General features: G+C 46.3%; 1 protein-coding gene across 1 annotated transcript in view; it reads right to left on the reverse strand.

The window, feature by feature from the left end:
* Positions 1-12,069, reverse strand: part of INPP5D (inositol polyphosphate-5-phosphatase D) — a 50,094-nt gene that overhangs the window by 10,504 nt on the left and 27,521 nt on the right. Inside the window, exons 5-18 of the mRNA XM_031064619.1 lie at positions 11,555-11,695; positions 8,769-8,856; positions 7,968-8,048; positions 7,720-7,791; positions 7,325-7,448; positions 6,208-6,314; positions 5,615-5,717; positions 4,412-4,608; positions 3,555-3,672; positions 2,975-3,071; positions 1,781-1,919; positions 1,007-1,115; positions 763-851; positions 447-528 (exon numbers count right to left, since the gene is read on the reverse strand). Of these exons, the coding sequence (XP_030920479.1) occupies positions 447-528; positions 763-851; positions 1,007-1,115; positions 1,781-1,919; positions 2,975-3,071; positions 3,555-3,672; positions 4,412-4,608; positions 5,615-5,717; positions 6,208-6,314; positions 7,325-7,448; positions 7,720-7,791; positions 7,968-8,048; positions 8,769-8,856; positions 11,555-11,695 (1,547 nt within the window). The remainder of the gene's footprint in view (positions 1-446; positions 529-762; positions 852-1,006; positions 1,116-1,780; positions 1,920-2,974; positions 3,072-3,554; positions 3,673-4,411; positions 4,609-5,614; positions 5,718-6,207; positions 6,315-7,324; positions 7,449-7,719; positions 7,792-7,967; positions 8,049-8,768; positions 8,857-11,554; positions 11,696-12,069) is intronic.

Below are 12,069 nucleotides of genomic sequence, written 5' to 3' on the forward strand. Positions count from 1 at the left end.
GGGAACAGGCTCTTGGTACCACACAGTTCTTCTGGAATATGATTTGATACAAGAGATGTGTTTGCAGCTCCAGTCTCTGCAGACTGGACTGTGCACACAGGGTCTGTCCTGCTGGCACTCACTGTCAGGAGTTCCTGGTAGTGACTGCACAGGAAAAGTGGTGGTTGCTGCCAAGAAATAACCAGTGTAAAATAATCCTACAGCATAGTCTAAAGTTGGACAGCTGCAACTGTCCAGGTGGTGTTCTGCATATAAAAGAATAACAGAATGAATTCCCAGCCTGTAAGGTTACAGGCAGAGAGAGTTTGGCTCCCCTCTGCCTCGTTTAACATCAGGTCCCTCTATGCTGAGTGCCTGGCAGTGCAGGGAGATCCTACAGACTCTGTTCTGAATCATTTCCGTTCCAGACTGGTTGCCTTGCTATCGACAATCTGTTCTCCACCCACCATAGGACTGACACACAACGTGCACCATGGGGTAGGATTTCCAGAGCACTCGATCACACCAGGATGGCAAGTTGTACTTCATCTGCAAACCAAAGGAGAAGTAATGTCAAGAAGAATGGAAAGGGCCAGTTCACAAAAGAACAGGAAATTCATTCACCCAAGCACCATATATTTGTGTCAGGTCTTTTTGTTTATATTGACTCCTTTCAAAACACAAGGGCAGAAAACACAGAGATTAGTTTAGGTCACTTTCTTCTGCAGGAGTTGCTGTCACAGCTGTGCACATTCCCCTGAAGGGAAATCAGTTTTAACTTACCCCTGTAGCTTTTTGCTTGGTGTAAACATACTTCTCCCGGGTGCCTCTCTCAAAGCGGTAGGTTGGAGCAAAAGTAATCTCCTCTTCCTCTAAAACAGAGAAAGAACTTGGTTACAGCTTGGCCATTGGGATCCCTCACCTGGGCCAGAGAGCCACTGCCCTTCACACCCTGCCCCATGCTGAGGCTGGCAAAGAAAGCTGCTGGATGTAGCAGAGGAACCTGCCAGCCAGTAGAGGATCTCACCGAACTGCAGGAACACCTTTTGGTCTCTTCTCTCGAGGAGAAGCTGGTCGAAAGCCAGCAGCTCCGGATACTGCTGCTGCCTGATCTTCTGGATAATATTCTCTGCTTCCTGACAACAGGGAAACAGCAGAGCTGCAGATGATGCAAAACCTCTTACAAATACTCCCTTCACAGGTTAACTGGTGAGTGCTCCTGAACTGTTTGACAGAGCTGTAAGCCCTTGCCACTTCCCTGTCCTTCCCGTCACTGAAAAGCCCCAGCCTTTTTTGTGTGGCTGAACATTTGTCTATCAAAACAGGTATTGAAATGCCCACACATCCCCTACACAAAAACACACACACTCACAACCACATGCACATCGACACCAAGCTTGGTGTTTTCTCCCACATACTGAAACCTATCCAGTATTTATGAGGGCTTGCCTGAAGGCCTCTTTCAGCTATTCCAAGCTCACCAACCAGAGCAGAAAGGCAATCTCTGGACTGAGCCATTCAGGGACAGATGCTTTTCACAGTGGGAATGAAAGTCAGGAGGTTTGGGGAACCAAGGCTGCCTGAAGCAGCAAAGTGTGCCAGATGCCATTCCTGGGTCCATTACTCCTTAGAGAGGGCAAAAGGGATTTCCTTACTCTCCTTCAACTGGGGCCACACTCACACCCTGGGGATCCCTTCTGACTCCCCTCTTTTTGTCATGTTGCCCTAGATTGGAAGAAGAGAGCACTCCTATAGCAACAGAGTGTGCTGTCCCTGCAGGGCTTCCTGCAGCGTCCCGCACCGTCGGGGGCTGTTCCACACGGTAGTTCAGGTCTCCCAGCCAGAAAAGATGAGTAAAGCGATGAGTGATGTTAAATGGACTCAGTTTCTTATCTCCCAGGGTCAGGAAGCGCAGGATGTTCGTGTAGTTCTGGTTGCGTCTGTCAAGACAAGAAAACATCTGCCTGACATCCTAAATTGCTGTGTAATTTCCAAATGCCTGAGATGGCAGAGGCTGCAGCGTTACCAGGAGGGAGCTGCTCCAACTCAGAGCTACAGAGGAGCAGATCAGAAACTGAGAACTTGCCACCCCAGCAGACAGGCCCAGGGAATGTGCTCCTGAAGCCACTTCTGCTGCCTTCTGGGGCTGTGCTTTTCTGAGCTACACGTCCTAGAAACCCAGTATTAGATTGTTTCCTTCAGATTTCAGCAGCAAACACATAACTAGATTTTGGCACCTCTTCCAGGCCCTGAGGAACCCTTCAATAGAAATTAACTTCATCAGTAGCAAAGACTCTGTGCAGAAATCCCACACCATCTGTTTCCTGGACCAGGAAAGGATGACAAGGCCAAACTCTTCATTTCAAGTCCTCCTCACTTTCAAAACCACTCCTTTCAACTGCTCCAGCTCCTCCCAGTGCGGACACTGATTTCCCAGTGGAGTCAGGATCTTTGCCTTCCAGTCCTGTGCTGACCAGAACCTGCCTAATCCACAAACCCTTATTTCACAGCTGGGTATAGAGAATTAGTCACCATGGGGATATTCCTGTTCTACACCTCCCTCCTGATATTCCTGAGGGATCTTTCTCAGCTGTGTCCTAGGGCTCACAGGACTGCCTACAGTGAGAAGGAAGACAGTCCCCTTCAGCACATTATTTTGGGATGGGAAAAGCCTTCCCACATTTCTCCAAAACACTGTAGATCATGGAACTGTTTTCCTCATGCAGTGGGTTTTCATGACAGGTCATGCAAGTGTTGTGAGACTTTTACACTTGGCTCTGAAATAATTTTCCCATCCATTTCTCCTGCACCTGTATGCTATGGTCACATAGCAGAAGTCTCTTGTTTAAATGCCCTCCCAGGAGACACTGAACAATTTCTTTATGGTCAAGAAAACATGTTTGTGCCTGTCTGGTGGGCCCTCCTTCCAAACATGGCCCAGAGAACTTCACACTGGCTCAGGGCGAAATTTTTGAGAGGGGAGGATGTATCTTACCTGTGTTTCTTTTCACTTCCTGAAGTCAAATGGCTATTAACAAACCCAAAGGAGGTTCCATTAAACATGAATGACACCCCCACTGCTCCTTTATTACCTGGCAAAAGAGAAACCAAAAATGACAAAAAATTAATCCACCTCCAGGCTGAGTCTAGCAAAGATAATAAAGCACCTAGCACATGTGAAGTAAAGTGGAGGATGGAGAAGAGAAATTCGCTTAACACAGAAAAAATTAGTGCATACACCACAGATTGTGGCAGCAAATTTTTAAGGGTGTTAAAAAATTAGTTGAAGGGAGAGAAGTGCAACTTCCTTGTGAAACTCAAGAAAGAGCAATCCAATAGCCGGTCAAAAGTGTTTGCTGGGAATATAAATATACATATATATATGTGCGTGTGTGTGTGCTAAGTATACACACAAATAGACTTCCTCTCTTACAGGGTAAAATATAACCAGTGCTAGTGGGATGTAACTTTAGGAGTGTCACATAAATGTTGCCCCAGGAGTGTTGTAGCAGAAGAGCTGTTCCCTGTGGGCTGGGCAGATGCAGTTGCCTGGGCAGGCCCTGTCCGTGCCTCACCCAGCGTGTTTGCAATGCCCGTCTTCACATTGGCTGTGCAGATGTGGCTGATGCGGTTCTCATGCTCCGGCTTGGCCAGGACAACAATCCTGATGTTCCAGAGGGTATGGATGGCTATCTGCAGGAATGGGAAGGGAAGAGGTTATATTTCTGCAAATACTTGCCAAGCTGCACTGCGGCTTCAGCCTTCCTGACTCCTTTGATTGCACTTCTACAGAAATTTTCTTCCTGTGCTCAGGATATGTTTTCAGTCATTTTAATCAATGCTGGAACCTTGCTATTTTCTAGTCCTTTTTTCTAGTTAATCTTTGGATTACCTTACTTGCACAAAATAGTTTCCGAATCACTGTGAGAGTTAGCTTTCCAGATATGCTTAGACTTGTTTCTCGACATCACTGAAACCCAGAATGTCCAAAGCTGGTCTTAATAAGGTTCAAGTTTCTCTTATCTGCCTGTGTACTGTTACATCCTACTTTGAAAGTGCAATAGTCTAGGATGAGATCTAGGCTACAATTGGCTCAGGAAGTTTAACAGTCTCCTGCTTTTTGAAAGTCAAAATAACACCAGCACTTGAGTGCTCAACATTTCCCCTTGCTCCTAGGCTGGCAGGGTCCCTGCATTGGCCAGAGGGAGGTCACTGTCCATAGCAACAGGTCCATCCAGCCAGCTCCAGGGGGGCATCTTGTGGAGCCCACAGACATATTCAGTGCATTGTCCTTCACCCAATGCAATGAAAATAAAGGGAGGGCTAGGGAGGAGGTACAGGCAAAATCCCATTTATTCCCATTTCTTTTATTTGTACAACATGTACACTCTCATCTCCTGAGTTCCATGCAATAGCTGGAATAACCACTCACCACTTTGAAGCTGATACTGGTGATTTCCTGTAGAGATTGCCTTAGCGTCTCCAGCCATTCCTTCTCCCCCTGGGGATCCTCCTGGGTGCCAATCACATAGATGTCATGAGGGATGTAGTCAGCAGTGTCATCACGGGTCCTCCCCTGCCCCTTGGAGAGGAACCAGGAGGTGATCTTCTTTGGGGCTGGGGCTGCACCTTTTATTAAGATATCAAACACCAAAGGAAGTCAGAGCATGTCCTGTCAAAACCAGGATGAAGATAACACACAGGGACAGAAATTACAGGCTTCATATCTCATATAGCTTTTGTATCAGCCAGGGCACACTATTCTAAGATGACAATGATGTTACCCCCACCTGAGTCACTGAGAAAGAAGTGATTCTGCTTTCACCACCTTCCTCTTGTTGACCAGTTTTCCAAGGCCAAGGCTAGCCAGGAGTAAAGGCAGGGAGCTGTACTCCTCCTGGTCTACCACTGCCTTGACCTTATTCCTTAAGGATGGTCAAACACAGACAGCTCAGCCCACAGCAGCTGAACCAGGCTTCTGTCCCAAAAGGGAGAAAAACCCCTATATTCCACTGTCCTCAACCACACCTTGTCCCCTTCTCTAAGTACCACAGACACTCAGCTGTCTTCCCAGGCTGGACATGAACTGTCCCTAGTCAAATGACAGCAGCTGATGTGCAGTTTTGTCACAGCACAGGTCACAGCATACACAGCAGTTGAGACAGCCATGATACACAGAGTTATCACCACAAAATTTCAGAAATCTTCAACTCTTACAGAGCACTATCATGCCACTTCAGAAGGCTGCAAGCATCTGCCCTCCTTGTTCTTTAGCCCAACCTTTTATAGCCCTCATGTTGATGCATTGCACATGTGTGCCCTCTGTTCCCTTTGGTGGTTGGTCAGTGCCCCTGGGCACTCCATGGCTCATTGCTGTCAGTGCTGCTCACCTGCTGCTCACAGCTGTGCCCATTGGGAGCGAGGCTTGGCCGCAGCCCTGCTCCCAATTGCTCCTGTCCTTTCTGCAAGGTGGACAATGCTGTGCACTGCTGCACCAGCTTCGTCCAGCCGCAATTCCCTGTCACTTGAGCAATCCTTCAGAACCCAACACAGAGAGTCTGGAGTTCATCATGCCAGCTGAGCACACCTTTAGGCGGTGTCTGAAGGAGTGCCCATGGCAGAAGGGAGCCCATACCCATATTCCAGGTGCCAATGAAGATGGTGATCATATCAGGCTCTGGTTGTTCTGAGTGTTTATTCTTCATCTGCTGCAAAAGCTGGCAGAACCCTTCTCTCTTCTAGACAGGGAAGAGCAAAAAAAATTAATGAGATACTTAACTCCTCTGACATGACCAGCACCCTTGAAGGGCAGATTAGCCCTGCACTATCCTGAAACCTTCCAAGAGGCTGCCTTTCCTGTCGAGCTTTTTTAGGCATTTAGCTTGAGCACTGCTTTAACAAATGCTGAACTGGTCAGAAAAAATATCTTTTCCTCCTTCTTTGTCTATAAGAACCTTTTCACAGTAGGCATCTTGACTTCTTGCTTCTCCCCATTCTTGCTCTGTCCTCCTGCCTCAGTGACAGCACTTAGGTGTCTAAGTGTATACTGTCTTTAGACAGTATACTTGCTCATTTTCTGGATGTTTCCAGAACAAAGGAGAAATTTATTTTTTAAAAAGGCAACTACTATCCTTCAACGGTTCCATTTTCTACCAAGGAATGCCCCATGTTCCACTCCCACCCAGCTACCTGCTCCAGGCTGGCAGGAAAGAAACACCATGTACATACCTTGGAATCAGAAAAAATATATTCCTTCCGCTGTGTTTTTTCTTTTTCTGTTTCCAGAACAATAACCAGCTTGTTTGGAACCTTCTGGGACTTGATGAGCTGCAAGACTGAACACAGGCTGGGTGTCACAAGCTGCAGTCACTGAAATAAGGGTCCCACCAAAATGAACAGAACTGTGCTCAAAGGATTGGGATTTCATGGTCTTTTCTGTCTGTGCAGTTTGTCTTGCAGACCTGCATTTTAAAGTTCCTTAACCCTGTTCCCAGTAGGAACAGGTTTGGACTCCAAGTAAAGAGGACCCTCAAAACTCTTCTGCTTGGAGCTCTTTTCCATCCCAAGCCTGCCAGTGTGAAATGAAGCCTTAACTTTGTGCAGGCAATCCCCCTGTATCCTGAGCCAGCCTACATGTGTTCCTTCCCCATCTGTGAAAGAGGATGTAAGACTTCATTTGGTGGTAAAGGTGATTCCTCCCTTCTAAAATAGCAGCTAATTATTATGAACACCAGGTGGAGAAAACCATGCATGAAAGCTCATCGTTTCAATTACTGCCAGCAACAGGTTGATTTTCTAGCAGGAAAGAGCCCAAGGGTATAATCTACTCTCTCACAAAGCTCTTTGTCTCAACTTCAGTGAGCTGCCTGTTCAGAAAGAAAACAGAAAAAAAGGAAGCTTGTTTGAATCAGGCAATCACAGACCAAACTGGTGTTGCTTGTGATGAGAGATACCAATCTACGTACAAAAAATCAAGGGAAAGTCACTGAAAAATGTTACTGAAATTGAATGTCTGGCTTTTTACCATCAAAAATCATCACAGAAGTCAGCAGGTTCCTGCAAAATGCTGGATTTCTTTTTTCAAGTGGCATTGTTTTTCAGAACAAAAATGGTTCTATTGCAACCAGTTCTATGGGGAATCTTCTACCAAAACCTGCTCCCGTGCAGTGCTGATTCCAGAGTCTTCATTTAGACCTGGAGATTGGGTCTAAAACAATCTGTGAAAGCTGGTTATCCCAGTACAGAGATATCTGTGTCTTGCTGACTGGTGCTCATGCATCAGCCAGGACCTAGCAGAATTACCAGAGCTTAGTTCAGCATTTGTGACATTAAGCTGACATCTTACTTTTCTTGTGGGTATAAAATTTGTCTTCTGGACCATCCTTAGACCTCTTGATAATCAGTTTTCCCATTTCCACATCCACTTTGAGTTGCATTTTTGAGAAAATTCCTAGGGAGTCAGTTTTCACCTAGTGAAATACAGAGAGGTTTTCCATGAGGGACCTTCTACACTTCAGTCACATGTATTACAAATGCAGCACTTCCCTCGATTCATGGACACATATCATTATGCCAGTCTCACCAGACATCTCAGGCATTTTCATGGCGCCAAACAGCACCCAGGAATAGCTGTTATCTCTGTGGCAGCACAGCAAACTTCCCAGGAGCTGAGATACTGACATAAATCTGCATTACTGTCCTTCCACCTCATGATCAGCATTGTTAAAGGAGTAAATTTACCTCAAAAGTGACAGGGGGGATAAGGGAGCGCCGGTGTGTTGAATCGGGACCTTCAATCAACAGTGTTTTCACCTGTAAAATAATTATGTGTAATTTATTGCATTTGGTGATTCTGCACTACACTGAGAGTAATGAAATCAGAACAAAGAAATCTTACTGGGGCAGAGCACTGCACTGATAATGAACAAGAAACAAACTAGAGGCAAAGGACGACAAGAAGATGATATAAAATAGCTTGAAAACTCTACCTTTTCTTCAATAGATGACAGCAAAGAAATCAGCTGGTTGAGTTTCAATACAATATTGACTGGACTTGCTTCACCAAGCATCTGAAACCGCAGCACAGGAACAAAAAGAGAGAGGGAGATGGGTGATTACCAAGCCCACAGAGCCCAGTCTGGAGTGCAGTCCCAGGAATACCTCACACAGACCAAGGAGCAGCACTTGTACCTTTGCCACTGTGATCTATAGCAGGCACCACAAGAGCATGGAACATGCAGAAGTGTGGGAGGCTGGAAGGACAAATCTGCAAACCTGTTCCATAGGCTCGAGGCAGCTGGCCATGCATGGGAGTCAGCTTGCTGCTGGGGGCAAGCTCACATGACCAGGCCTGGGGCTCAGAATACAGAAGCCCTGGACTTTTGGTTGTCTGTCAGGGGGAGGAAACTCATAGGGACTTACGTGGGCTTGGGAAAAGGGAGGATGTGGCAGTGAAACATCCTGGAGCGAGGTTTATGGAAAAAGAAGTGTGCAGTGCCAGTCCACATTCTGAGGGAGGATGGGGAGGTAGGAGTCCTCAGGCAGTTGGTGGCACTTTCCTCTAGGACAGGAAGGGGGAGCAGGTGGAGAGGGCCATGGGATAAATGACACTGCGGGATAGAACTCACTGTGTGCCCTCTGCACTGCAGCAGAATGAGGCTAAAGAGAATAGAAGTGGCATGTGCCCAGCTGTACCCCACTGGCCATGGCTGCACACCAGAGCCATCCCTGCCCCCACTGACAGCCACCCACACACCTGTCCTGCTCTTCCCACCTCCTAGCCCCCTTACCTGGGAACGCTGGTGGGCACCGGGATGCAGCTGCTGCTCAAACACCTTCTGGATGGACTCCAGAGATGGGAGAGTCCTCGAGGCCTCACTGGGAACACAGACACAGCACAGATCTGAGGCTCCCTGGATCTGTTCACACTCAGACAATGCCACACAGACGAGACAACAGGCACATGTTCACATTGGGCACATGTCCACACTGGGCCTGCCCTTGCCCTGTGCCCTCTGAGCTGTGGGATGCATGATGGGACCAAATCCCAGGGCTTGGTGACATGGTCAAGAGGGCAGTGTGAGTCACACAGCTGACTTTGCCTTGCAAAGCTGGAACATGGCCATACTGGCTGCTCCTTGGGTTTTGCTTGGAGGTTCTAACTTCCTAAATCTCCCCAAAAAGGTATCCCAGTCTGGGCAAAACCTGAAGATATGGTATACAAGCAGCATCAACCCAACTATGCCAGCTTGTAGATCCAAGTGCACTCAAATGCCTCAGAGCCCAGCACAGTCTGGTGCCTCTGAATGCTGCAGCTGTGGGAGCAGCTCGGTTCTGTACAGGGCCTGTGCAGCTGCTGAGGCTGCTGAGGACAGTGCTGGGGACTCCATATGAAGAGGAAACTAATTCACAGATATTTCATCTCACATGACAAAGAGAGGCCCGGCCCAGCAAGGGGGTGGAAGAGGCAGCCCTTGATCTCCTGAGCAGAACCATTTACAGGTAACAATGACATTCCATCAGCGCTTCCCAATGAGATTCCACAGGATGCTCATTTGTTGAAAATTTGCTGTGTGAATTTGGCACAAAAGCTGCATGCTGCTAATGACAAGACTTACCCCAGCAAGAGCAGCCAGGGAGCACAGGTCAAAAGGAAGGTGATGGTGGTCAGCAGCACTAGGATGCTTGCACTGTGTCTAGTCAACTGTGGATATTAATGATTTCCCTCACTTTCCTAAGTCTGAATGGACTGGATCTTATTCCATCCTTGTTAGGGAAAGTGCTCCAAAGCAAAAGCATGCTTGCCTGAAGATATTTCTCTAGATGCTGAACCAAGGATGACTAATTGCCTAAATTAAACATTCATGTTTGACATTTCAGTCTAAAAGACTTGCCGTGGGACACACAGGAGTACAAGGCACATGTAGGAATCTGGTTCTGCTAATTTTATTCCTCCAATGCCACTATTCAGCTCTGGATAACCTAGGGCCAGTGTCACTGCAAACAGCTCTGGCCTCAAACCCAAGAGTCCCATTGATTTCTGCAGCCATGGAGTCAGACCCCAGGAGGCTGCAAGCAGTTGCAGGAACATTGGGAGAAGTTTAGTTTGAGAAGAGTGAAAGGATATTTACTGTGATATGCAGGCCATCTCTTGAAAACACAGCAACACCTGTTTGAAGAAACTCAGGAGTTATTCCCCATGGAAAAACTGCCCTTTGTTCACAGTGCAACATGTAGGCTGTGTGTGAGAAGGAGGAGGAACAGCTCCTGTGGGTGTTCAAGCCCACTAAAACCACAGGGCAGATTTAATTACACTTGTAACTTCTTTTGTTTTCTCCTCTTGACAGTATAAATACCTTTAGTGATCTTCATTGAAGTGTCAGAAGCCTGTGTGTCCACATGCAATGGAAAGTCACCAGAAATATTACAGAAAATCTGGAAATGTTAAAGATGTCCTGGCAGTTGAGGGAATTATAGCCTTACTGGATCTCCTTTCTTTCATTTCCCCACATGCATTTATGAGGAATAGGGTTGTGAAACCCAGATAAACTTAAGTAGAATAAGAAGTTGGAAATGGGAGAAACCAAACACGATTACAACAGCAGCACCAGAGGTATTTTAGTAACACAAGACTCTCACTTGTGATTTCATTTGATTTGAGCTTCCACTATTCAGGTTTATTCTTATCTGGCCACCTGGGTCTCCCCTCCCTTGCATGTAGAGAAGCAAATCACTCAGGCAGGGTGCAGAAGGGGAGCTCTTGGAACAATCTGTCCTCAGTCCTCAGAGGGGCTTGTCTGTGGGCAGCTGGCTTCTAGGAGAACAGGATCAGGCCAGCAGCACAACCAGCCTCACCTCTGCATACACCAGAGAGAAGGGTATGGCAAGCCAGGGAGAGAAGTGTGGAGATACGTGCCCTCTGCTACAGAGTGCTCCAAGAGATCTGCACAAGTTTGGGCTGGTCCCTTTGCTTACAGTCAGCAAGGGGGAAATAACATCCTTCCACCAGAGAAGGAAGGAGGTCTGCAATGTTCTGCCACCCTGTCAGAGTTTTTCTATTTGTAACATGGAAGGTCTACAAACAGGAAAGTAAAATTTGTAGAATCAAGAGTCTGGGCTTTTTCCTTTTTTCATTTCAGCTGCCTTCACCAACATCACTGGAATCACTCCAAGTTCACAGTGCATTAGTGGGAAGGAAAATCAGTGTTTAAAATCAAGTTATACACTAATTTGTGCTTGTTTCCATAAATGGTGTGTGCTTGACAATCCTGTGGGTGTCATTTATGCATTACCAAATGATGCAGTTAAATGGTTAGTGCATTTTTTGTTTCGTTTCTTTCTAAACACAGCATAAAATATAACACTCTGCTGTCTGAAACCACCTAGAAGAAAATTTGATCGAATATAGATTTCATATCTTTGGACCACAATCACAGGTCATGACATCTAAATATACTGGTTTTGAGGGCAAGGAAATTTCCTATGCCAGAAATGAGGGTTCTGAATGCTTGCATGTGGAACCTTTGTTAGACTACAGTATTATTGCATTACACTCTGAAAACCAGCTTCTAGTTACCTGAAGAGTCCTTTGCAAAGAGCTGTAAGTAATTTCTTCAGTTGAGGAAGATTGCTTGAGCCAGTTTGCACCATCTCAAAGTCACTGATGATGTGAACTCGCAGGTAATCCTGGATGAGTTTAAGATGCTCGTCAGAGACACTGTGAAGTAAACAGACAGGTCAAAAGCCAGCTCTTCTCTCTACTCCCAAATATCAAACAGCTTTCTTATTTTTCTCAAATTCCCACTGTTTAGCCACATGGCTAATAAACCAAGTTCTCTCAGATATTACTCATCCTTTATCTCAGGAAACTATACTTCAGTGGAAAAAGTGTATGGGTGATTTTAATAATTCAGAAATTTGTTTTTTTCTAGACAACAGCTTGACTGTAAACAGCAGTCAATACACTGTTGATCTGATTCTGTTCTTTATTTGGTAGTATAAATGAGGAGTTATCTTGTTGAATCAAACAGATCCTCAGCTGTTCCAAAGACAGAGGCCCAGCAAGCACAGAGCTGGGCTGAAGGCTGGTTC

This window comes from Geospiza fortis, unplaced genomic scaffold (genome assembly GCF_000277835.1).
Source record: "Geospiza fortis unplaced genomic scaffold, GeoFor_1.0 scaffold592, whole genome shotgun sequence".
NCBI classification, from domain to species: Eukaryota; Metazoa; Chordata; class Aves; order Passeriformes; family Thraupidae; genus Geospiza; species Geospiza fortis.